This window comes from Octopus sinensis, unplaced genomic scaffold (assembly GCF_006345805.1).
Source record: "Octopus sinensis unplaced genomic scaffold, ASM634580v1 Contig10832, whole genome shotgun sequence".
NCBI lineage: Eukaryota > Metazoa > Mollusca > Cephalopoda > Octopoda > Octopodidae > Octopus > Octopus sinensis.
In genome coordinates, this window is record NW_021832226.1 from 279,994 (window position 1) to 307,720 (window position 27,727).

Sequence of the window (27,727 nt, forward strand, 5' to 3'; positions counted from 1 at the left end):
AATTGGCGATTCCCTGCACTCTTTACAGAGGAAATTATGGACGAGGATGGAATACAGTTTTCATAGAGAATTTAGAAAGACAGGTATTTCAAAATATTATTAAAACTACAAACAGGGAGAGAGAAAAGAATATATTATCGATTTAATGACTAATATAGGTCAAATTATAGAACTTGGATCACGCGATGCCAATAATTACACTAGATTAAATTGACAAATATTTCTAATATATGACTCATTAAAAACAAAAAAATTTTAATAATGATATTATGTCAATTCCGAGTAACATCCACACCCGTAGAATAAAATAAATATATGTTCGATTTGAGGAAAACACTAATCAGAACAACTCGGAAAGATCTTTGAGAATACTTTACCTTCCCAAAGAGGAACTTCGTCTGAATCATTAAAAAGTTCTACAAAAGCGACAGAAGAGTCAAAATCAAAACAAGCTGTTTTAAAAAAATAGCTAAAAATAATTAGAACTACACATTTTTACCGGAAAGATCCTTTCCTTCCTACAACTTTCTTAAATTCTCCCAAATCAATCACAGATTGATTAACTATAGTTCGAAAAGGAAATTTTTCATTAGAGAATTGATATCCAACCACAAGTGAGCCCGCAGGAGCAGCTAATGAGTAAGGAAATTTCTCAATGCTAAAATTCATTGACCTTGCCTATTAATAAGTAAATATAATACGATTAATACAGTTTCATTAAGCCTTTGAGCAAAACACGACGCGGGCTTTATATTTAGAGGTATTGAAGCTTCTTTAATTGAGGTTTCATCCCATATTTTTGAGATGTGTTCCTCAAGAATGTCATCTGGTCGAATGTGAGAGCGACTGAAGGGCTTCTCATTCGCCTGCTATATTATCGAATGATTAGATAACAACCACCTGAGTTCTATTAATACTCATATTCTCAATTCTGTAAGAAAGTTCATCCCCAAAAGTCTTTGGATCAGTGACAGCCAGATTTGGCTGATAGCGAGATCTGCTTGTCTAAAGAAAATAAGATTAAATAAGTATTAACTATTTGCTGACTTGGATATTTCCACATATTCGACGATTTAGACAAATTTAAACAACTTTTTTGGCTGTAGGCCATTTGGTTGGACTTGCAAACGTCAGTATTGTTCAAAAAATCGAGATATTCAGGAGATAAAAGGAAAATCCGGAAATAATTGTCCTTCAGGAAGACATAAGTCTCAGATTTAGCTTCTTTGAATAATTTCTTAAAGTCAACAGACTCGTCCTTCATATTGACACTTAAATATATCCGACTAGCCATTTCAGGAGAAATACAGGAAATTTTCCCACGGATAATAAACCGACGATGAAGAGACTTGGCATGGTTGTAAAGAGCAATGGGTTCTGTAATTTTGATAACTCCCTTGCAAGCGAAATAAAAATCAAGACAGTCTCCAAGATGTAATTTGTCGAGGAAAGTCTTGAAAACTATTAATCCCTTCGAGCTTTGGAGTAGTTCATCAATGTTGTTGAACCAGGGAGGCTCGTTATTTTTCATTGAAGCAATATCAGCGTCGTTATCCATTAAATTCACGATCACCAAAACCAACTAAACAAAACATTGATAATATTAAATAACCGGTTGATAAAAATAATAAATTATTAAAAATATAATATAAAAATTCCTAAACATAAAACAAACGTGGATTAGTATAGACTAATAATTCTTTCGCTATCAGAAATATAATCCTTGAATGCGGCGCGTAATTATGATTACAAGCTTTGAAATTCTAAAAAACAATGAAATAAAAATCGATTCACCAATTCGTGTAATGAATTATGAAGAGTACATAAAATTTATGCAATGTATTACCTAATTTTAATATGTAATAAATAAATGATAAGAACGTTTTTGAGCCACTTAATGTATATAGAGACTAAATAAGTGCAATCAAACCGTAACTGAAGAAATGTTTGCAAGATCACGAAGAATTAATTTAAGTAGGCCTCACGCGAATCGGCAATTAATTAAAAGACTGAACGTACATTATACGAATCTTCAAAGACACCGGTATTAATTGTTCCCTTTGTTGTGCCGCTATAGTTACATAGGCAGTTGTTGATATAAATAATTTCCACGGTATTTTTTTGAGTAAATAATTCAGAAAAAATTGAAACAAGTATTTTAAAGAAAATTAAATACAAGACGAAATTAGTTAAGATAAATCGAAAAGTGCCAAACTCAAGAAATATTATGGCAATAAATGGTCATTAAAGGTGATTCATCAATTTTATGTTCGGCTTTTCTTTGAATTACACTTGATGCTAATGGCCCAGCGAGACTCAGTTGCTATCACAGTATAATAGTGCTATGTTAATTATTCTAAATGATATCACAGACAAGTATTCATAAATCAGATCGATTTGATGTCAATATAAAAGCTGAATTCCTACTAATAGAAAATGAATGTAGATCCGATACCTCCATAAAGTTTAATACATTAATGATTTTATTCATCATAATTGATTATATATTTTTTATACAATTATTGTATTTTAAAATAACTATATTAAACGTGAATAAGTTTCAATATTGTTTTTTCCATTTGATTTATTTCTAACGAATTGTAAAGAATCAATGAAAATTGAGCTTTTGAAAACATTTTTATAATGAAAGCCATTGACAACTTAATTAAACTACAAGAAAATGTACTAATGCAAATATAGATTAACTGTTTTTATCTAAACAAAATTACTATTTTTTTAATATGAGGTTTAATTCATACAAAAGTGATAAAAGATTAATCGAAGGGAAGGCCAGCAGTCTGGCGGATAGCCAAACTGTTCCCCCGGATAACGGCGATCGAGAACCGCTGAAAAAGCCAATTACTATTTTATACAAATTTCTAAAATAACTTTTTTCATATTTTTTTACTGAATTTTCCGAATATTATGAAGTTTAATGTTTTTATCACCTACTTATTGACCTCAAGTTTGTATAGAAAAGATTATCTGAATACATAATCTATAATGAATTATTATTAATAATCAATACACATTATTAGGTGTTGAACTACCTCTTTTTTGCGGTCACGTTACACGTATTACTCAAGCCTAAAATACAATGAAAGACTATTTAATGAAAAATAATTTGGAAGACTGTGATCTTTCGAGGTTGGTGCAATAATCTGAAAACACTAAAGATTCCTTTAAACTGTGAAGTATTGCATCTGTCAGATTTATAAAAAAATTAAACTTGACAGAATTTCAAATTTTGAATGACTCAATTGTGTATTCAGAATGAAACTATAACATGATTATATCATCAAATTTTATAGATAAAATACGATTTTATCGAGTTTAAGGGTGTATTAAGTAATATTCTATGCGTTAAAAATAATCAAGTAAGATTGATATGATTAAAACTCAATAAATTCGACGCTTTACTATTTTAGAACGAGTAAAGTTAATTGTATAAAGATGAAATTTGAATTTTTATTATTAATCAGGCCAAGAAATGCTTTTATAAATTCGTGATTTATGGTTTTTCTTTATAATGTAGCAAGTATTTAAGGTAATAAGAAATTCCGAACAATGAGGAATTTCGAATGACATAAGGTAAGATGGTTGTGAGATGATTCGTCGTCCAGTAGTAACCCCGTACTAGGAGTGGGGAGAGCTTTGAGCCAGTCACCCGTGTGCGGGTGACAGGCGCAGTTAAGGGTGGCCAGCTGGAGTTGGTCCGACTTGGAGCGAAGTTTTCGTAATGTGTTCGAGCAGAGAATTTCGTCCAGCCCCTTTGAACTGAAGGGATCGTGGGAAAATCAAGGTCGAGTGAGCACCACGTACGGCATGCAGATGAGAATTCCGAGAGCTCATTAAGTTCGAGAGAGGGAAGTAGAACTGAGCAAACGGAATTCCTGGAAGCCGACATGGATGAGAGATAGCAGGGTAGGGCCAGGTCCGCACAAGAGCGGATCCCGATCCCCCCGAAGCGAGTTGGTAAACTGGCACGGGTAAAACCGTCACCAGTGAACCTCAAATTGAGGTGGAATGTTAGCGATTGGTGGACAAGATTATCGATTCTGGATAATGAGTCTGTGGCAGCGAAACACGGGGAGGAACGGAGAATGTAGGTCAGTCTGGGGACGAAAAGAAAGTTCTTTAACAAGAAAAACGCAAGATGCGAGCCAAGCCCACGGATCCGATCAGTGAGTAGTTTAATTTCGTCCCATTTAGACGATAAGGCATTTTCTATGCCTTCAGCGGAAATTGGAGAGCCCAAGATAACTAGATCGCTGGTGGGCGTTAGCCTTAACCCAACGATCAGGCTGCTGAGAGCGGAGAATGTGTTGCGGAGAGCGGCGGGGGCAAGAGAAATGTTTACGAGTTCGCATTTTTCGCCGTTAAGAGATAGTCCGATCTTGGAGAAACCGGAACCGATCGTCACGTCGTCCAGGTACCAGAAGTTAACAGTGGAAGAAAGGTTCCGTGCAATGTGGTCAACGGAGAGGGCAAACAGCAATGGGCCCAGTGGGTCACCCTGCTGAATGCCGCATTCTGACATGATGATCTGATCATGGATCAGAAGGCAGCTTGGGGCAGAGTATGCCAGCTTTACAATTGGGAAGAGAACGGGGCAACGTGCCGAGACCACTTCGAGCAGATGGTCCCGGCGGACGCAGTTGAATGCGTTGCTGACGTCCAGCTTCACGATGAACTTGCAGTCTTCTGGCTTTGACTGGACAAGTTGGCGAGTGCCGTGCGCGAGAATTTCGCAGGCACCTTGGACGCCGACACCGTACTGGAAAGGGAGAAACTCCAGACTCAGGGGGGGAACCACCCTGCGGGACATTATCTTGGCCGAGAGTCTCCTGAAAACGTTACCGACCGCAATGGGCCTCACGCCACCATCGGCTTTCGACAGGGCAATGAGGCCAGCAGAGAAAAGAAGATCTCTGGCGACGGTTGGAATCTCGCCCGAGACAATGTGCGAACAAAGACGAGTGACAGAAGATAGCAGGTCTTTTCCGGATTCGTGGGTCAATGGGCTCAGGAGATCGCGTAGGTGGATATCCCGCCGCTGCTACTGGGCGCAAAAGACCCGAGAGCGGCCGAAACCTCAGACGAGGTTATCGGGTTGGACGGAGCCGAAACTAAAGTCGGTGTTGCACGGAGGTCGGTGGGAGCTTGGGGGTGTTTGCTGCGGAGTTGATTCAGGACAGCATCACACCGAGGAGCCACAGAGGAGTTGGATGAAATTGCGCGCACTGCTCCAGAGATATCGCCCTGGAGGAGTTTGCTTCGGACTGCCCGGGAAAAGCGCAATTCTGCGAGACCGGGCCGTTTTGAGGGTGCCTCCTTACAAGGGGGCGTAAGAGAGACAGACAGCCAATCAGAGTTGAACTCTGAGTGGACGTAAGATGTACAACGGTCCTTAATCCGCTGGGCAGAAGAAACGTGATTAGCAGCACATGGGCGCATGGGAGAAGAATTGAGGCAAAGGGAAAGAAAGAGAACAGCTTGAACCAAGGGTCAGGAGCGCTGGAAGCCAGCGCCTGGTCGATCAAGGCTGCGAGGGACTTGGCCACAGTGGGTCTGGCCGATTTTGGAATCCTTACTGGGATGAATGATTCGCTTCGGAAAGCAGATAAGGATTTGAGGAATTGAGAAGGGGTAAAATGGCTCCCGGGAATTGGGGATATGCGTTTGGGTAGACCAAGGCAACTCGGGCACTTCCAGCATTGGATAACGGCCGAGCTGGCCCTAGAGAGCCCGACGCAGGATAGGTGGAAGTACAGATCGCAAGAGGAGCACAAGCGGCCCTTCTTGCGGGAATTGGGTGATTTACAAGAGGAACAAGTTGCCATGTAAAGAATGATGCAATAAAGCGAAAGGAAAAGGAACGATTAATAGAATCAACAACCAACCAACAACAACCCCAACAACCCAACCCTTTAAAACTTCGCTCCAAGTCGGACCAACTCCAGCTGGCCACCCTTAACTGCGCCTGTCAGCCGCACACGGGTGACTGGCTCAAAGCTCTCCCCACTCCTAGTACGGGGTTACTACTGGACGACGAATCCTTGCGGATTGGGATCAGCTTACGATTGGGTTTGGACATTTGCCAGCCCCACCCTTGCCGGTGCGGGTCCTCAATTTCGTCAAACGGCTTGCACGCCTTGTCGTGTAAGAAGAGTGCCGGAGAATTCCCCGTCACACTCATCTGAATGACGTTATGAGGAGGGCTCTAGAGTCGGCTGGTTTCCCTTCCACCCTAGAGCCAGTCGGCCTTTCCCGGAGCGACGGCAAGCGTCCCGACGGGATGACGACCTTTCCTTTTAGGGAAGGCAAGTCCCTGGTTTGGGATGCCACGTGTGTCGACTCTTTTTCGGCGACAATGCTTCCCAGGACTGTCGCAAACCCGGGTTCCGCCAGTGCGCTGGCTGAAGAGACAAAGAGGACGAAATACCGGTGTATTTCGAACGCTTTTGAGTTTGCCCCCCTCGCCTTCGAAACCTCTGGAATCGTCGGAAGGCTGCGACTCAACTCCTCACCGCCATTGGTAGAAAAATCTCCACAAAAACAAACGACCGGAGGGAGACGAGCTGGCTGTTCCAGCGAATCTCGGTTGCTGTGCTCCGCGGAAACTGCCACTCAATACGCAGCGCGGCATCGTTGAGCTGACCCTCAGGCTCTCGACAATTCCCTTAGCCACCCAATTGCTTTAAATTCTTTGTTGTGTTTTTCGTTAAAAAAAAAAAAAGATGGTTGTGAGTTGGTTTCAAACTGTATTCAGTGAATATTATTCAAAGTAATATTTAGGACCTAAAGCTTGGAAAATTATAAAAATATATAAAATATTTTTTGTGCGGCCCGCGAAGCTAATCTTAATTATCGATTTGGCCCTTGAGCTAAAAAGGTTGAGAACCCCTGATTGTATAAGTCACCTCAATATTAAGATTTAAATAAACTGAGAATATATTTACATAATGAAATACGAAAGTAAATAAACTAACTACGACTAAAGAACCTAAGAGTCAGCTCTTTGACGCCGCGCGGCGTATGAAATGGCAGTTTTCGCGGAGATTTAAATTATCATTTTTTAATATCGATTAATTAATCGTGACAAGATTCTGACATTTTTATAACTCCAAGGTTACAGATTTTTTAATCAGACGACAGAAATAGATGTAAAATATTTCGAAATATATTTTTACTTTAAAATCAAAAAATTATGGTGCGGACAAGTGCAGTGTCCTCAAAGTCTGTAAAAGGACGAGGGGTTACACTAATTACGTCCCTAGATTATTGCTGAACGGGTCAACAATTGATGCAGTTGATCGGATGACTTATTTTGGGGTGCTCTTCAAGCCGTCCGGTAAGTTTGATAATCATATTGCACGTACAAAAATGCGTTCAATGCAGCGTCTAGGCGCGTTGAGTGCTTTCCGGCTGCGGAGAGGTGCCTGGCTACGCGTATTTAACGCCATGGTGTTACCCGTGTTGACCTATGGCGTATATGCCCGGCACTTCTGCAAGGACAGGGAGAAGTACGTTGACCCGCTCAAAAAAATCAGAAAACGAGCCATCCGGCTAGCCCATGGCTTAGGATGTCGAGAGGAGCTCTCGGACACCCAGGAATTGTCCCTCAAAGGCGTCCCTGAGGTCCTAGAGAAGATAATGTCTGGGTGGCAGGTAAGGCAGTAAGTTATAGTTTGCGGCTGAGAGGTGAGCGTGTGTGCGGGACTGAAAAGGCAGGAATGCCGAAGGTCCTTATCTATCCTTCACTAACAGCCTCTTTTTAAATAAATAAAAATTTTTCTTTCTTCTTTTCTGTCAAATATACAAAATAATCTAATATGTCAATCATTACACGAAAGGTTATTAATTAAACTTTATTTTCAATTTTTGAGACAAAATAACAAGTGTTTGACAAATCATTTCTTATTCAGATAAAGCAGCCGTGTCTAAAATATTCCAACTTAACAATGTTTGGAAGTACATATTTATGTAAACAACTTTTCTCTCTAATGAACATAAACAAAACAAGATTTCGACCGAGTCTGACCAAAACTCATCCAAGTGTGATTCTACGATTGACAAAAATTCAAAATTTCACACCAGATATTGACGCTAAAATGAAGAAAAAAATGTCAAGTTTCTGAAATTATTCAAATCTTAATTTTTCAAACTTCCAAAGAATACAACGAATATAACCCCTTGATATGAGGATCATCAATTCTTTTAAATGATCTTATTCAAATGTGCTCTATGAAGCAATTTGTATTTCCGATATTTATGAGAATTATTATGAGACATATTAAAGATAAATATGCGGCAAGGTATCATATTTGTAAAAGAAACGTGGAATCGAGTAACAAAAGACACAATAACTAATTGCTGGAAAATGATTTATTTGAAAAGTCCGGATAAAATTGATTTTTAATTATTGCGTCTGCTTTCAGTTGAGAATTATTATGAGACATTATTGAAGATAAATATGCGACAAGTTATCATATTTGTAAGAGAAACATGGAATCGAGTAACAAAAGACACAATAAATAGTTGCTGGAAAATGATTTATTTGAAAAGTCGACATAAAATTGATTTTTAATTATTGCGTCTGCTTTTAGTCGATTCTCCTCTTCTTCGAGCGCGAGCTAATGTCTTCGACGGGTACATATATCCATTTTACAGGGCAAGCCACTTTTGTGGTTGTTCTCGAGTCGGATTTAATCGCATGCTTCGCCGCTGGCAGGAGTTTGTACTCCGGGCACATGCTTTCCAATGCTCTCTTGATCACGATTGTATGGACATTAGCTCTAATTACATCGAGTATTCGGACTGGCATGCTACTAATAAGACTTTTTGCGTATTCTATTTTGAGTTCATTCCAAATGGATGATATTTTTGAAATAAATGTTCTTTTTAAAAATTATTTTCCATTGATTTTTTCTTTAATAAATGTCTAAACGTTCTATATGGGTTTAAATCTGGGCTTTGTGCAGGTCATGGTAGCAATTCGATATTATTTACTTGAAAAAAACGCCTTGCTATTGCCTAAGTATGTTTCGGATAATTGTCTTTTTGGTACCTAGGATTTTTTATGTTCGATTTTGTTCAGAAATGAGATAATATTATTCGTTAATATGTTAACATACTAAGCTCCACCTATCTTCTCTTTTATCAAAACCAAATTACTGATTCCAATAATGCTTATGACACCCCATAACATGATAGTTCATCTACCGAATTTTACTGTTTTTGTCACATTGTTTGTTAAATATTTTTTCTTTCGATTTCTCCATACAAAAGTTCTTCCATCGCTATTGTACATATTAAATTTACTTTCATCACTTAAAATAACTCGCTCCCAAAATATTTTGAGAGCATATTCCATGTTTGGCATAGCTTCAATTATTGAAGTTTACCGTTTTTGTTAAGAATTGGTCTTTTCGTGGGCGGATAAGCATTCAGACCAATTTTTCGTGGTATTTCTTATTGTTTGAGCTGTTACTGATTTCCCTGCTTTTCTGTAAATGTTTTATCAAATTAAAAACAGTTGAAATTGACATCCACTTTTTAAGCCTCTTTAATCTTAATAATAATGGTATGGTGTGTGTCTGTCTGTCTGTGTGTGCACACCAACTTCAAATTGGCAAAGTACAGATAAATTGTCAAAATCTTTTCCCCTTATTAGCCAATAATGAGGAACAAGCTTAAAATCATGACCTCCTCCAAGAATCTTCCACCCTACGATGTCATCGACTTACATAATGAGGTCCTTAAAACCTTCCCCCCCAAAAAAATTAAAAAAAAATTTTCTGCATTTTGGTTAAAATGAACAACTACGATATCCTCGACTTACATGATGAGGTCCTTAAAACCTTCCCCCCAAAAAAAAATAAAAAAAAATTTTCTGCATTTTGGTTAAAATGAACAACTACGATGTCCTCGACTTACATGATGAGGTCCTTAAAACCTTCCCCCCAAAAAAAATTAAAAAAAAATTTTCTGCATTTTGGTTAAAATGAACAACTACGATGTCCTCGACTTACATGATGAGGTCCTTAAAACCTTCCCGCCAAAAAATCAAAAAATTATTTTCTGCATTTGATTAAAATGAACAACGTTAATGTCCTCGACATTCATGATGAGGTCCATTAAAACCTTCGAGGCAAAAATCTCACGTATTAAGAATATCCTTGATGAAAACGACAGCGAGAATATTAACAATGATGAACTCCCAATTATTCGCGATGAAGAAATTCAATTCACCCTATGATTTTCTCTTTAAAATTAAATGCATATATCATTATCGACCATGAATCAAAATTAAAGCTATTATCATATTTGACTTTGACAGAATGTGCAATTACAGATTGCACGACCTTGAATAGAGTGTGCATTTAACAGATTTTGAAAAACACTTTGATAGTTAATTCAGTTAGTTAATAAATAGAAATCCGTTTTCCGCATCGAAAATCGTTAAGTTCCAGCGGCGAGGACGCAGTGTGCGTTGCCCCGAACAATGGCCAGGCCGATGCGCTGGCGGAACCAGAGGCCCTTTCTCGAGTTCTTGAGCCTCCTCCCGATGGACTTCCCGACCTCTTTGAGGAACGAGTCAGTCTCCTAATAGTTGAAACCACATTAGCACAATCATTAACACATTTACCACCAATTGACAGCGCAATCAGAAGAATTTGCCTAAAAATATTAACTATTTAGTTAAGTTTTTCGTAAAGATAGAATTTATTTTCGGTATGCCTCTTTTCCTAAATTTTTTTATTATTCAAAAATAATTTTTTCAATAGATAACCGAAGGAGGGAAGACGACCTTAAGAAAAGAAGTTTTTCGTAAAGATAGAATTTATTTTCTGTATGCCTCTTTTTTCCTAATATTTTTTATTATTCAAAAATAATTTTTTAAATAGATAACCGAAGGAGGAAAAACGAAGCTGAAGAAAAAACGGTCAGCTTAAGGTAATTAATTAAATCTTTTTTGTGTGTCGCTTTTTTGGCTGCTGCTACTCTGCCTGCCGCATCTCCGCCTGTCCCATCTCCGGCTGCCCCATCTCCGGCTGCCCCATCTCCGGCTGCCCCATTTCCGCCTGCCCCATTTCCGCCAGTGGTTTGTCTAATCAAGGTCACTAAGCTAAATCTCCGGACTATAAAGGCTCTTAAGCATTATCTTAATTGGCTGTTAAAAAAATTAGACAGGTTGTTGCCGTGGCGGCAGAGATTTTTTTTGTTTATACTATTTTACAAATTTTTAAAGTTTTTTGTTGTTTTTTTTATTTTTTTGTTTTTAAATTATTTATTTTTATTTGTTTTTTTTATTTTTTTGTTATTTTCTAAAAATTCAACCGGATTGAATTTTTAAACTCCTTAGATCTCTCTGGAATGCCGAATCATCTTTTAAAGTTAAAGATAGGCGTTCCAGTGGTTTTATTACGAAATCTTGCGCCACCTAAATTATGCAACGGAACGAGGTTAGTTATCAAAAATTTGATGGCCAACGTAATAGAGGCGACGATATTAACAGGTAAGTATAGAGGTGAGGATGTTTATATTCCACGAATTCCGATAATTTCTGATGAATTACCATTTAGATTTAAAAGGCTGCAATTTCCTTTGAGGATGAGTTTTGCAATGACAATAAACAAGGCCCAGGGACAGTCATTAAAGGTAGTTGGGTTATTTTTAGAGAGTGAGTGCTTTTCACATGGACAGCTGTATGTGGGATGCTCGAGGGTAGGCAGAAGAGAAAATTTATTCATATATGCCAAGGAAGGACGGACGACAAACATCGTTTATCAACAGGCGATAGAATAGGGTTACATTAAACCAGGTAGTTTTATACATCTACATAAACTTATAGTTGTTTGATGAAACAGGCCCTCCGCAGGAGCTAGGTCGCGGTGAGCGAAGCGAGCTGCCGAGCTAGTTTAAAATATTTCTTGACGATTGAAAACGATGGTCGACCAGACCCGACTTTTTTGTCCGTCGAGGACTTATTTAAATAGCTTCTGATAATTTGCGATATTGTGCCAAGCAATCTTTTAGCGATATCTTGTATTTCTGCATGCCAATTATTCTGCATTTTTCTTCTTATCAAAAAAACTAAAAAAATGTAAAATACTTTAATCTATGTTAAGAATAAATTTGAGACACATTTGCAATATTGTCCCATTGTAAATTTATAAGAAAAAGCATGTTCAGTTTTTTATGTCCCGAAGCACTTAATGAATATTATGTTTTTAAAATGAACGTCTGCAGGAAATTAAGGAAAAAATGTAATATTGGAGGGAAAATTAGCGATTACTTTTTTTAATTTATGATCAACTTAAAAGTCCTACACAAGACTCTCTTTAGCAGCCGGGATAACACGCCGTCATCAACGTGGCTGAAATATGGGAATAACTCTCCCCGATCAGAAGGGTTGTTCTCATATTTGGAGGACAAAAACCTTTTTAATGGTTAACGGAAACAGTGTAACCACTGTAAGAATAAGGCAATGACCGTTGACCATTTAGACACAAAGTGCGGGAGTATGCTTTACCATGATTACACATGGAGGCATAACGAGGTGGTGAGGTCCCTCCATCTTTTGCTTTGCAATAAGTATGGCTTGAGGCGGTCCAGAAAGTTGCGAACCCATCGAGTTCAAGTGGAAGTAGAGAAAAGGAGGAAATATGACCTCCTTGCAAACGAGCTAGGACTGATGCACCAGTGCAAAGTCCATGTCATCCCGTGTGATGATATGGGATGGAGTGGTCATTAAATACCACAAGCGGTACTTAAATCAGTTGGGTGTAGATAAGTCTCTGCAGGCTTATACAGGCTTTTTCCTTTTTTAACTTTTAAATGCTATTTTATTTAAAGAAATTAAAGAAAAAGTCGAAAAATGATATAAATTATCATACCCTATGTATTTTGGGCGAATTTCTAGGGGGCAAGGGTTCAACTGTACTAAAAAAATAATAAACTGTTTTTGACATGCTAAATGAACTGAAGATTTTATTAAAGAAATATATGACGAGTCTTTGTCTGAAACTTATCAGGAATTCGTGTCAAGACTACAAATAAATGATCCAGTTCCAGAGGAAGAGAATCTACTATACGCGTATGAGAATGGAGAGATCTTGGACAATTTGGGAGAAAATGATGATGAGGACATTGATTGTGGAGAATAAAAGAATTAAAAAGTCGTTTTAGATCACGATGCAGTGAATGCTGTCTATACATTGAGGAAGTACATCAAACAGAAAGATTAAGTTAATTTAAATGGCTTCGATCACCTTAGTAAAAACATAAAAACAAATATTAAACGAGAATAGCTGATCAACTTTTTTCATAAAAGAAGTTGTTAGAGGACCAGTCACCCCAGATTTCTCTGCATCGATAAGGATGAAACGAAACCGTTGTCCAATGGGTGTCAACACACGTTGAATCTCAAACTAACGATTTTCCACAAGAGTAATGAAAGGTGCTTATTCTATCTGGTCTTTCCCCATCTCCACGGTCTAGGCCCACTGCTTCTATCATTGAGGGGAAGCCCACTGACTTAAAAACTCGTAAGATTACATTTTTAACAGCGGAGTGCCCAGCACTTCGTTTTCAAGATAGTGAATGAACACTTTTACGTCAACGATTTTTTCACATTTGCAAAAATCCTATTCGCAGAATTAATAAAAAAGTTCAAATTTGTCTCTCGATCAGCCGTAATTTCCCAGGATTCGAGCGGTTTTACTGTAGTATATAACAAATATCTTGTTCAATCAAAAAATCACAAATTAATAGTCTGGCCTGTGGAAGAAATGAGTTTGACAACCCTCTACACAATAACAATCCCTCCGGTGACTTTATCGTGGGCCACAATTTTAGGTTATTTCCATTATTTGTTCGTTATAAAAATATTATTTATATTAAATAATTATTGAAACTATTATTTAATTAAGACGTGTAGGAAAATGGTATGTCGTGAATTATTTTTAATCATCACTTTATAGATTTAAAACTTTCTCTAGGTTAAAGTTCCTGCCAAATCACAGCAAACTATAGTTGAATCTAATAGAAAATGCTTGCGAATATACGAGATCTTCTCAATCATTTCAAATGTTTATTGCTGTGAGTAACTTTATTAGTTAATATTCTGGGGATTCAAGCTTATTTATAAAAGAGAATACTTACAAGTAAATTATTCTTAAAGAAATATGACAGGTTATGGGATTTATTACATCTTTGATGATATTGATCGCTTGGAAAGTATTGGATAGAATGTCAAGGCAAATAACAAGTTCTACTGGAGTGGTCTCCTTTGCAAGTGATATTACTCTTCCGGGGGTCTTAAATGAGTCATTTTCTATTTGGCTTACTTTTTAGAAATTTAAAGGATTTGATTATTATCTGCAATATAATACTGTTTGGAGCCGTGTTTTCAAAATATGCATTTCTGTTGATTTTAATTGTTAAAATATTATATTTATTATTTTTCAGATTATTGGGAAAGCTTTTTACTATATTTGGATTAACTTTCTCCAGCCATTTTTTGCAAAAAGTTATAGCAATCCTCCTAAACGACAAAAGGATACAAATAAAGTCAAAAAAGTTTATCGGCGTAGATAATTCACTTTTTATTTGAAATGTTGATATTCTTGATTCACATTACTAACATATATATTACTTTTCGTAAAAGAATCGGATTTTATCAATCTTTTTAAAAAATAGTCTTGCGAGAGATTAATGCAGCTGAAAATTGTTTTAAGTAACTAAAATAGCGCACGTGCACACTTACTAATGACACGACTGGTCTCAAAAGCAAGGGGCTAAACAGACGGGTTGCGAGAGGGAAAGATACTGTCGATCTTCAAATTTTCTACCCTGGAGAAGGTATGTTCCGGAGTCGCTTCTATGAAAGTCAGGCCCGTAGATGTCTGCGCAGGTCGCATCCCAGACAAGGAACTTTCCACACTTGCACGGGAAGATGGTTATCCCACCATTCGCACACTGCTTTCTTCATGATTTTGTTAGTGACGCATACCGCGGTAACCTTTCGGCACTTCTAAACTTGTATATTCACAGCCCGAGCCTCAGGCAGACTTTGATTCTCAGAGATTTGCTGTCCAACAAAAATCCGGCGACAAACAAAGGTAACGCTTTTAGTTAGTCATCGAGATACGGAATTGATCCCCCTTTTCCAAAACTTTTTCGTACTTTATGCCGTCCCAATTTTTCTGGACGCATTTATCGACAGGTAACAAAACGCTGGATGAATACCGGACATTGGTAACCCTCAAAAACTCAGCCAACCCAGACTGTTCAAAGAAATGAAAATGAGCATAGTTGATGTGACTCGGTGAAAGGGCCATGGATAAGGGAGATAGCATAACAGGGAAAGTTAACGCAACTGCAAAAAACAATACCTTTTTGCTGGATTGGAAGATTCGCCCAATGGGCTGAATTCCAAATTAATGGGCGTGTTTAAAATTGTTTTCGGTGAACCAGACAGGATGAAATCAAAGGCCGATAGTTGTTTTTTTACATCAGAAAGAAGAAGACGACCGGAGAAAAAATAAAATGTGAAATAAACAAAAAATTTTAGCAAAAAGACGGGGGGGAATGTGACTGCAGTTTTAAAGTTAGTTAATTAATAATCCAGAACTCCATGACATTCAATCCCCAGATGGCTATAAAGTCATGTATTAATTCTGATCTTTTTGTCTTCCGTTTCCCAGGTGGATTTTTAGCAGAATTCTTTCCAGATCACCACAGGTACCACGTATTTTCTTATTTTTGGCAGATTTGCAAAATTATGAGCCGTGTGTTTGAGATGGTCTCCAATAGACATGATTTTTGTGACTGAACAGAATGAGTTTTGAAGTCTTGCATAATTTCAATAGTCCCTCAGTCAGCTCTCGTAATCCAAAAATAAGTTTCGGTCCTGTACATAACATTGCTTGGCTAATTGGGGAGTTATTTCTATACTTTAAAGACCATAAGGACTTGATAGCATCCACTTTGGGTTCAATCAAGCACTTGAATAATACAGAATGATTGATGTTTTGTTGATGCGTTTTAGCAATAATTTATTTTATATTTCCTTTACAGTCTTTTCCTCGGGCGGGTTTGGATACTATATTTTAGAGCAACATACTCTTCGAACATGGCAATGTAGTTTTTTAACATAAAAGTTTGTAGAATCGATGTTCTTCCACTACAGTTTGCTGAAAAACTCGGTCAGCATACGTTTAGATTTTAATTCGACAGATTCTAGTCTTCTTTCAAGAATATCCTTTTTTTGTTAGTTCGTGCGATGTGGATTTGTCTGTGAATGACGATTTTTGCACATTTTTGTCAATCGGTTCTATAAAAACCAATCCAATATACTAGTTGATAGTAAATATTCGTTTAGCACTTTTAAACAAAAGTCAGCTGGCTGAAGTGGCAAATCAATCTTGCGAGGACCCTTCGGATGAAGCAAACGGGAAAATCTTGTGTTCGGAGAATGAAAGTGCTGATGGTGCGTTGGTGGAAAGCTCTCCCAAGAGGAGAAAAATTCCAGGAGACGAGGATCATTGAGGTAACGTGATTATGAAGACATTTTCCAACAAAACTTAGAATAACTTTTGAATTAATTTTTCGTATAAAATAATTGTTCAAATTTTGTAATCGATGAATATAAAATTAGTTTTTATTTTTTCTTAAGACACAATATTAGAAAATCTTATTAGTTAATAAAATAATTTTAAAATTCTGCATCCCACCCTGACAACTCTTCATTTGGTATTGGAGCTACTTTTGAGAATTTGTCAAAATTTCTTGTATCTGTTTGTGATTTTACCTAAAAATAAAATCAGACTTCACAGTTTGCTTACTGTTGTTGGAAGCAAAGTTTTCAACGTCCTTGCCTGCAATTTATCCCATTCGAAATTTTGTAACCAACTGTGATATAATTAATTAATAAAATAACGAAATTGTTTTTAAATCTTTAAATGTAGTTTTCCCGTAACCGAGACGCTCTGCTGGGTTGACATTTGACGTAGCTTCGATGAATTTTATTAATTTTTTATTTACGTATCTTGGGAAATCCATTGCTGCTACACCTCGGAATGCTTTTTTGTATATTGTCATCGGGTCTTTACCCATAAAAGGAGGTCTGAGTTATGTTTATAATTAGTATACATTCCAGTAGCTAATTCGAATGCTAAAATTCCCAATGCCCAAATATCAACTGCAAAATCGTGTCCTTTATTTAATATTACTTCCGGTGCTACATATTCAGGTGTTCCACAAAAAGTCCACGTTTTTTGACCTTTAGGAAGATGCTTTGCAAATCCAAAGTCGACCTACATTTTTGGTTGTTTATAATTTTTGAACCAAAAGTAAGTATCCTTGGGAATTCAACATTAAATTTTCTGGTTTCAAATCCCTATAAACTATATTCCGGGTATGTAAGTATTCAAGAGCAAGAATAACAGAAGCCATGCAAAATCTCATAACTTCGGTACTAAAACGGCGCCTAAAATTATTCAACATTTTTAATAGTACTTATTTCTTAAAATGGTCCACAATTCTCCACCCAGTGCTACTTCCATAAGGAAATAGACATTCCTATTATTTTTGAGTGTTTTATATAATCTACTATATACTTCCATTTTTATGAACTTTATTATAAAATCGCAGGAGCAGGACATCAAAATGTCTTTTTCTTGAATTACATGCTTTTGTTGTTTTGTTTTTACGACATATTCTTTAACGAGACACTTCAATGCATAAGTGTTTCCACTGTTTTTTAATTTTACCTTAAGTATTTTTTTATTTCTAATACCAGTTCAACTCGACCAAAACCACCTACGCCGAGAGTCGATACAATTTCAAGGTCTTCAATAGTAGCATCTATAAGTTCATCGGGTATGTGTGGTGAGAGACTATTTATAGATTAAATAACAGTAATAACCATTTTGGTGAATCTATATATTTTTGATTTGAAAGTTTTGTAAAATTTTTTAAATGTAAATTTAAACTTCTGATGTAGAATATAAATAAAAAGATACTTTTTGTCTATACTATAACATTCCAAAATTTCTGAGATACAAATCACGGATGCAGTTCTTTCGTTATTACTAAAATTAAGTATATTATAAAAATCTGACGTCAGTATTGCTTGTTCTCCAAAATAATCTCCGGGTCCTAGTTTTCTTTTAAAATCATTGTTTTGAACGACTTTAACCTACAATTTATTATACAATAGCAACATATCCTTCGGATATGATAAAGAAAAGTTGGCCCACTTCACCCTGCTGCACAATGACATCTCCTCGGCTATAACACTCCTAAAAATATTTTACAAGCTTTAACTTTTTCCATGCAATTAGAAATTAAAACAAGTTCTGAATAGCTTAAATCTGATGTCAACGGTATAGTCTTTAAAAACTCAATATTTTTATTTTTTTGATTTATCTCAGATTTCATCATTATTTTTTTGAATACATTTTGTTCAAGAACAAAAAATTCCGAATTTTCCACGGCTAAAAATAATTAAGGCATATTTTTGAACTTTTTATAGTTGCAGATCGTGGACAATTATGAATTAATGCTAATTCACCAAACACAGTCCCAGGAAAAATATGTCCAATGTGAGAGTTTGATTTTAATACACTTAATTGCCCATTTTTAAGTAAATATAGTTTATTTCCATCGTCTCCTTCTTTTATCATTGTATATCCACTTTCATATTTTATTTGATACATAAATTGGATTATTGTTCTTATTATGTGTTTATCCACATTTTTGAAAAAATCGTTTTTATCGAAGGCGGTATAAATCAATTGAATATCTCTAGTTAGAAATAAATTACAAATATAAATTACTTTTCATCGGTAATTTTATTAAGTGGGATGATTTCGTTGTCCTCAACAATATGAGCAGGAATAGCTTGTTTTTTATTTCTTATTCCACTATCAATGACGCTTGAGTATGCAGCAATTTCTTTTAGGTTGTGAGCTGATTCAATCCAGGAATGCGCTTTCTCGAGTTCCTTCTGAAGATTTTTAATTATTATTTTCTGTTCTTTAATTATTTTATTGGCTTCTTTCAATTTTTTGAAAATAATTCCCACTGTTTGGGAGGTTTTTTCCCAGTTTTCTGAAAGTTTTTCTTCCATAAAATAATTTTACGGTATAATCATGTATTTTAAACCACTACGGTGAAAAATGAAAAGCTAAATATTATATTACTAAGCTAATTAAATTTTTTTACGTAGACTAAACATCGTCATAGTAGTATCTTTATATTTATCTACACCTAAAAGTGATTTCTAATCCGCCAATTTTAGTAACATTTTATACTTGCACTAGCATAAAATATGAAAATATGTCTGTTCTCTAAACAGCTTTCTCCATTTCTGGCAAATTCTAGCCTCTAAGAGTTGCTTTCGCTGTTTATCAAATTTGTTTAAACTGTGATGGACAGGTGGAATGTTTATCTACAGTAAAAGTGCAATATAGCCGAAGTTAAGTTCGTGAAAGCCATATTACAGGGCAAAAGCATTCTTCGTTTCCGTTCGTCCTTTGGCTAGAACCACTGAGTATTCTTCATGGTTCCAAATTTGAACAAATGTCGTTCATGCGTGACGGAGGACGTTTACGCATTAACCATCTTGTATTTTTTGGTGGCATTAAACTGTTCACTCGGTTTGCAGAGATCATTCTTGTGTTTGATAGTCTAGTCAAAGTCTTGAAGGAACGCCAAGGATAAAAGTATCTTGGTGTGGTTGAGTACCCAGCTTAATTAATTTCGCTAGAAACATAAAAAGGCCTATACCTAATCACCTTCCTAATTGTTACTTTTATTAAATAATTGTGTGAAAAGATCATTATTATTTTATTATTTAAAGACCAAACACGGGCAAAGCCAGTTAATTATAGTTATTCCCGTGATCGCCGATCCAAACGAGGGAGATCCTTCTGAAAGGTTCAATCCTTCCCGCAAGATCGGCCTGAGACGACGATGTCCCAGGGTCTGAGAAGCTAAGAGTCCTTTTTCGGTAGGCATTAAGTGCCTCCTGAGCGTTGCCATATCCGGAGGAATTTCCAACTGACATGGTGGACCCCGTAACGCCACGCTAAGCCCGGAAGGTAAGAGATCCCCATTTCCAACTGTGTCGTGCCAGAAGTGCTCGTTGCCTCACGGGCAGGGGAACGATAACGAGAATTTGCCCCAGGATGAAAACTGGCCTCCTTCGGAATCGAACTCACGACCGTCTAAATCCATTATCCATAGCTTAGTCTTCAGCCAACGGGACCGTGACGGAGGACGTTTGTGAAAAGATCAAAAGAGAACATAAAAGTAAAAAGATAACTAAGCTAATTAATGGCCTCACGAGACACCCGGCCAGCCTCGCGAATGGCGAAGCCGTTCCCTCGGATCACAGCAATCGACAGACGTTCCAGGAGCCAAGAATACTCTCTTGGATCGTGGCTTGTCCTTGAAATCCGTCGACCGAGCGAGCGAAGCGGAGTGTCTTGGGGCCGAAGATCCCGGAGGACTTCACGGCGATTGGAGTAAAGAACAGCGAGTTGGAGAGGTGGCCGTACTAGAGAATCTTTCGGTCCTCGGCCTGCCTCGAAACGTGCCCAGGATTGGCGGCGGACAAAGCGAGATTTCCCAGCAAGAACGTGTCCGAACAGGTAGAATCCCAAATAAGGGATTTCCCTTGCTCGTATGGGAAGGTGGACATGCAGTCTGGGCGTTTGCCATCCCCTCTATTCAGTCCAACAGGTTCGAGGATTGACGGGACGCCAGCTGAAGCGAGGGCTCTCTGTATGAACGAGTTGAGTTCACTGTGACGGAGGGCACGACCGGAACTCCCACGGCAAGCGAGGGGGTGCAAACCGTACTCGTCAACAGTTCCCCCACAGCGGCATTTGTGCGTCTGGCAGATTTTCAGCCCGACACGGAGGGAGATTGCGATTCTTAGGCATTTAGATTATGTGAAATTTAAAAATTAATTAACATTAAATTAATTCACCACGAGAAATTTTTTAAGACAATTTTCGAAAACCAATTAGTCCCATTTAGATATTCTTTTACTAAGATGTAGTGTATCATCCGAATTAATGACAGTGTAGTATTGAGACGGAGGATATTGTTTTCTCAAATATATGAGATATATAACACATCCAGTTAATCCTGACAATCCAAAAGTCATTACGAATTTATTCTAATATAGTATTCATTATTCTACAGGCCGTGTGTACAATTCAAAATTGAATGTTCTGAAAAATTTAGTAGAATTGGTAGTTTTAAGACCAGGATCTCTTATCTCAAAAAATTGCTTAATAAATGATTGAATCCTACCGAATACACCCATCACACATAAAATTACCCTACAAAAATATTTATATAATTAAATATTAAAATTAATAATTTTTCATCATTTTTAACTCGCCATCGCCTCATGCCCTCAGATATATGAGATCAAGTAGTAGAGTTAGGGTTAGGGTTAGTAGATATTATTGACGATCAAAGTCAAGTTTTGTTTTTGACATCAGAATATTACTAAAATAAGATTCACACATTTAAGACACTAAAAACAAATCTCATCGCGCAGAAAGTGATCAATATTAAAAAACGACAATCATAATAATCCAAGTGAAAAGTTATGCTAAGTAATAATAATTGGGGTTAGCATGAAAAGAGACACTTCGTGCCTTGTTTTTATCTTCCCGTTAATGATCTCCCCGAAAACAATTCTATTACATTATTCTATTCTATTACATTTTTCTATTTAGCTTTAAATAATATCATTTAGGTTGAAACTATTCCATTTAGGTTAAAAGTATTTCATTTAGCTTGGAACTATTATCATTTAGCATGAAAAATTGTAAACTTTATTAAAAAAGAAACTAATTAACTAAGTAATTTTACTAACTAAGTCCAGAGCCTTCGAAGTGAGCAGAAGATGGCACTCCACGCACCTCCTCCCCTTCTTCCTCCTCTTCTCTGGCACTGTAGACCTTCGAGAAGGTGCAGTCCAGCGCGCAAAATAATTGTGTTAATGAATTCGTTATTGTCGACGTAGCCAGCTTAAATATGGGGTTTCTGACAGAACAGTGATGTTTTTAGTTTCTATATGTCTTTTATATCAACTTGTATTATATCAACTCGTATTTTTTAATAATAGAAAATTTTTACCGCAAAAAGACATGATTCCATTCACAATATTGTGCCATTCTCAGATCACGGCCTACCGGTAATTTAATAATCATAATACATTAGGTCCCACAAATTTATGAAAGATCTACAACATTGAGTAATACTTAGTTCTTTATTGTATGTTAAGAAATCCCTACTACAAAAACAACTTTAGCTACTCAGAAATTCAAAAGTACAATCACAACTCCAGGTGAAACAGTATTCAATACATTTTAGATACTTCTGCAACTAAAGCAACTTCAGGTAACTTAAAATACGATACATTCTAGATACAAGTACAACTATAACCACTTTAGGTAATTTACCAATCAATATAATATAGATACTACCAGTAATAGGAAGCCTGTAATAAGTAATACACTGAACAATTAATACACTTTAGAAAAAATTTCTTTAAAAAAGAATCTTAATCGTATTAATTTTCATCTGTTAATATTTTTATATAGAAAAAACATTACTCAAAAGTCCTAAAGGTAACTAAATTTCATTCAATTGTTTTAGAAACCAAAATAGCTTATAAAAAAAGTTTACCCCAAATATAAATTTTGTTAAAGATAATGAATTAAAGACCGATCATACCCACATAGTTGTCGCAGTTCTCGTAGTTCTAAGCGTATGTATTATTGCTCTAATTCTTTCTGTATTTATGGTAAAGAAAAAAAAATATTTTCAAGCAAAACCAAATCATGAATATTCTCAGTACCTATACTCTATTAAAATTAGGTCTATGTCTCGTGATGTGATAATTACCGGATACTAATTAATTCTTTAGGTTAATTAACACTAATATTAACACTTATTTCTTGGAAATTTAATTTGCTATTCAGGAAATACATCGAGTCAGTCACAATTAGAATAACCTTTAAGAGTAGGGATAAATCAAATGGCTTCAAATTGTACTAGAAGTCATTGAATTTTCCACCGCCATGCTATGGTGTAGAAGAATATTTCATTTTCTTTTAGTCAAGTTTTGAAAGATAGTATGAAAATTATTAATATGTTAAAAAAGACCTTCAAAATTTTTCAATTTACACAATTTGGAAAACAATTTTTGGTTAGTGAGAGAAAATTGTCTATTTGTTTTGTTTTGGGCGGAATATTGGAGGGAATATTTTTAAGATGTATCTGAGCTGCATTTTATGGAGGGAAATAAGATTTTCAATTTTATGCATTGTGAGTGCCTAGGTATTAGAACTTTACAATAGGATCGGTTTCACGAACACGTTATATAATTTGATTTTTAGAAAGCAGAAAATTGTTTACCTCGTAATTTGCTAGTAACTTCGTAATATGTCCTCAGTATCTCCTAAAAAAAACCTTAAGTTTCTTTTTATAAAAATTTGAATGATTTCATTTAATAAAACGGGAATTTATTAATGAACAAATTCTTCGGTGGTAGTAGTTGTAACCATTTTAACGCTGCCAAAAAGAGTGTGGATCATCGTGGTACAAGATGTGGTAGAATGTTGAACAGCTATTACCTGCGTCGCCACAATGAGGTGGTAAAGTGGATTCAATTTACATCTGCCGAAAATATAAGATAAAACAGCCTAGAATGTTGAGGTGGTCGAAATAAATGTAGACACGACGATCAAGATTATACTAAAGTCAATTATAATAAACCGGATATTTTTGTTTAAGACAAAGTTCGGAAAATCATTATGCTCATCGAAGTTATGTTACCCATATTTGAAAAAATACCAGCAGTGAGATTCGAACTCACGCACGTTTCCGTAATAGCACCCTTAAGCTACGACAAAGTTCGGAAAAATCATTATGCTCATCGAAGTTATGTTACCCATATTTGAAAAAATACCAGCAGTGAGATTCGAACTCACGCACGTTTCCGTAATAGCACCCTTAAGCTACGACAAAGTTCGGAAAAATCATTATGCTCATCGAAGTTATGTTACCCATATTTGAAAAAATACCAGCAGTGAGATTCGAACTCACGCACGTTTCCGTAATAGCACCCTTAAGCTACGACAAAGTTCGGAAAAATCATTATGCTCATCGAAGTTATGTTACCCATATTTGAAAAAATACCAGCAGTGAGATTCGAACTCACGCACGTTCCGTAATAGCACCTTAAGCTACGACAAAGTTCGGAAAAATCATTATGCTCATCGAAGTTATGTTACCCATATTTGAAAAAATACCAGCAGTGAGATTCGAACTCACGCACGTTTCCGTAATAGCACCCTTAAGCTACGACAAAGTTCGGAAAAATCATTATGCTCATCGAAGTTATGTTACCCATATTTGAAAAAATACCAGCAGTGGGATTCGAACCCACGCACGTTTCCGTAATAGCACCTTAAGCTACCGCCTTAACCGCTCGGCCATGCTGGCTTTTTAATATATCTCTAGACTCACATATTTGTATCTTGTATCTTTCATCTTTCATATTTTCATATTATTTTATTTCTATTTTTTCCTTTTTCAATATTAGAAAAATATCAAATTATTAAATTACTCAATGAATTTTTCGAATAAATTAAACAAATACATAAACTTACCGAAGTTTTTTTCTTCAACTCAGTCGTTAAATTTCAATTTTTAGTTTTTCTATACTTCTATTTCAGTTAACCTATTGGAATTAACCACATTATCCTATTAAAGATAGATGATATCACATTCTTGCCCATATATGTACAGGAAAAAGACTAGTTTATCTTCCAACCACGTTCTTTGAATACTAAATGTGTAATGAATTTACTTATATCAATTCGACATTTTCGGTTAAAACAAGACCAGGTTGCTTTGTTTCAATGGAACATTACATTCATTTGATGCCTCTTAGGACATTTGATGCTTCTTAGGACACGGATTCCAGAAAGCTAGGCTCGTCTTCCTCAGACGGCGGTAGTTCATAATCTATAATTTCTATAAAAAAATTTTATTAATACAAATTCAGCATTAAAAAGTGTCATGTAGTTAACCTAAGAGTACCATGTCTTCATTTAAAACAAATCGTCTATATTTTGAATCAAAATATACTGGTTTACAATAGGTGTGAAGATCATTTCTTCTAAAAAAATGGACTGTGCACGACTAACCCAATACATTGTAACTTACAAACTTTAATGATCTGTAAATCAACAATTTTTAATAAATTGATCGATTATTATTTGAATAAATAATCATACAAAATAATTAATTAATAAAATTTTGTTTTGAATAAATTAAAAAATAACCAAAATTTAACTGCTGTTAGTTTTACTGAGTGTAGTATTTCTGGTAAAGTTTAAAACTCGATTCTTATTCTAATATTATTATAATTTTAAACTTAATTGTCTAATTTCGGTAAAAATAAATATTGAAATTTAACCTGACAATCTTTCCTTCATATCTTAGAAGACAATTAATTATCAATTGCTTTTCAGAATCTAATTTTTTAAGGAGTAGTAATTAAATATTAAAATATCATTTTAGATAGCTCTCGTCATATTACAATTTGAAATGGCTGCGAAATTATTTTTATTCTATCATAGACTAGTTTTTTGTTTTGTTTTAAATAGATGGATACTTTGCATTATTTGATGGTATTTTGTCTATTCAAATATACAACAGTGCTAGAAATTTCATGAAATTCAAATTTTAGCGTTGTCAGACCATCTCGATTTCTTTCTCTCTATAAAACTTACCGTAAGAAAAAATGGCATATCGACTAAAATAATTCTTTTTAAACAAGCTGCATTAATTAGCTTTTCAAAAGAATCTCAATTTTTATTCCTTAGGTGAACAAACGTAGAATTTTTAACGAAGAAGTGTAATTTTTGTAATAGTTATTATTTTGTCGATTTATGTTTTATTCTGCATGCATTCACAGTGATGATTTAATGATTAGAAGTATCGAAGTCGATATTTAACTACAAAAATTAGTGGATATGTTTTTTGATCTACTAATTATTACCCTATAGATTAGAAGAAGATAAAAAAGAAAAAAACTATAAATATATTTTCCTGTCCACTAATTATTGTTCTATTGATTAATCAAAACATGAAAATAAAAACACGATAAAAAAATATATTTTTGAAAACTATAAAGTTTTTAGATATAAATTATTTTTTAATATTTTTTTCGGCAGCAGTATTAAATCGTTCATATAAAAATCTTTCGATATAAAATTTGCATTCCAACAAGGCTTTGAATACATATGAGTGGATATTTTACAGTATTTACAAAATCGGTGTTTACAATAGCTGCAGTCAACCATTTTGTTTATATAATGTACAAATTTGACCACTTTGCAGAGTGGGCATCGGACGTGCCATCCTGAACTTCTTTCTGTCTAAAAATCATCCAAATATTATAACCAATTCTTTATTTTTGAAATGTTTATTTTCTTGATTTTTATTTGATTTGTTTTTTCTTGGTGGGATATTTTCTTTATTATCATTATTTGTGTTTTCAATACGGGAGCAAAATAAATTCATATCCGAAAAACCAATGACTAGATTATATTTTTAATTTTAGTTATCCGTCACAGATTTTATACAAATTCGTATCACGTACTCCTATCGTAGATCGATTATTTGTATAGTCTGTTGAAAATTAAAAAAATTACTTAAATCAATGACACATGATTTTGTGTTCCAATGTGTTTGAGACCATACATTTTTTTATCATTTACGAATAAATGATTTGTATAGAGAAATTCATGTATGCACTTTATAATTACTCTTCCTTAACTATATAATACCCGGTTATTTAGTATTTTGATTTAATCTAAATGAAGTAATTGGAATCATTCTTCTATTTATAATTTATTGCTATGAACTCATAAAATTTTATCTATATGGATCATAATAGAAAATTACAAATTTATTGTAATTTCACTTGTTAATTGCAAAACTAGGGCATCGATTGTTAGATAATTTTACAGAGACGTATTTAAAAAAATCATTAGAGATTGTTAAAAATATTTACTATGTAATTTAAATTATTAATGTATAGAAGTTTGGTAGAAAAAAAAATTAGAAATTCTAGCTAATCCTTATTTTATTAAAAAAATCATTAAATTGGCATTTAAAATTTATAATGAATGTCTATTAAAATAATTTATTTATAATTTTATCATATACCAATAAATCATGTGCAATAATAATAAAATTTGAATCTCAATTTTTTCCAAATGCATCATGGCATCTTTCTTTTATGTTGAGGAAAGCAAGTAATGCTAAAGAAAACAAGTAAGTAATCTTTATGAAGTCTATGTATTTGATAGAGGAATCTTTTAATTATAATACTAAAAGACAGTAAATTTTGTTATTTTTCTATTTTTGCTAAAGTTTTTCTGATACGAATATTTCATTTTAGTTAAGAGCAATTGAATTGAATTCTACTTAAAAATAATTAACTTCCAGTAATTTTATTTAACAAGTGTTTAAAATTAATTTAATATTGTGTTATTATTTTTAATCAATCAAAAACCAACAGTTGGAAAAAAATTTTAATGACCATTTTGAATGTGATAGTTCTTTTTAGATTAATCAAAGATAAATAAAATCAACGAGATAAACCAGTTTA

The 27,727-nt window shown here is 35.1% G+C and overlaps 1 protein-coding gene and 1 non-coding gene across 3 annotated transcripts; both read right to left on the minus strand.

Moving 5' to 3' along the window:
* Positions 1-284: 284 nt before the first annotated feature.
* On the minus strand, positions 285-1,573 carry LOC115228588 (axin-2-like). Of its 2 annotated transcripts, none has more exons than XM_029799147.1 (5): positions 1,037-1,573; positions 901-1,005; positions 711-866; positions 500-678; positions 285-469 (listed from the first exon to the last, which is right to left on the minus strand). In XM_029799147.1, the coding sequence occupies exons 1-5, from the start codon at positions 1,556-1,558 to the stop codon at positions 337-339; spliced, it is 1,095 nt and encodes a 364-aa protein (XP_029655007.1). In that variant the 5' UTR covers positions 1,559-1,573; the 3' UTR covers positions 285-336. The 2 variants fall into 2 exon arrangements, with proteins under 2 accessions (XP_029655007.1, XP_029655006.1); XM_029799146.1 differs by having other exon boundaries at positions 711-869.
* A 22,892-nt stretch (positions 1,574-24,465) lies between these two features.
* On the minus strand, positions 24,466-24,546 carry Trnal-aag. Its single transcript has one exon. It is a non-coding gene; the product is annotated as a tRNA-Leu (tRNA).
* Between the last annotated feature and the right edge of the window lie 3,181 nt (positions 24,547-27,727).

Excerpts from the sequence above, each read along its gene's own strand:
- LOC115228588 (XM_029799146.1), bottom strand. The coding sequence starts at position 1,558 with ATGGATAACGACGCTGATATTGCTTCAATGAAAAATAACGAGCCTCCC. Across the intron at positions 1,006-1,036 it reads AATATCCAAGTCAGCAAATA|ACAAGCAGATCTCGCTATCA; the intron begins GTTAATACTTAT and ends TATTTTCTTTAG. Across the intron at positions 679-710 it reads CTCAAAGGCTTAATGAAACT|GCAAGGTCAATGAATTTTAG; the intron begins GTATTAATCGTA and ends ACTTATTAATAG.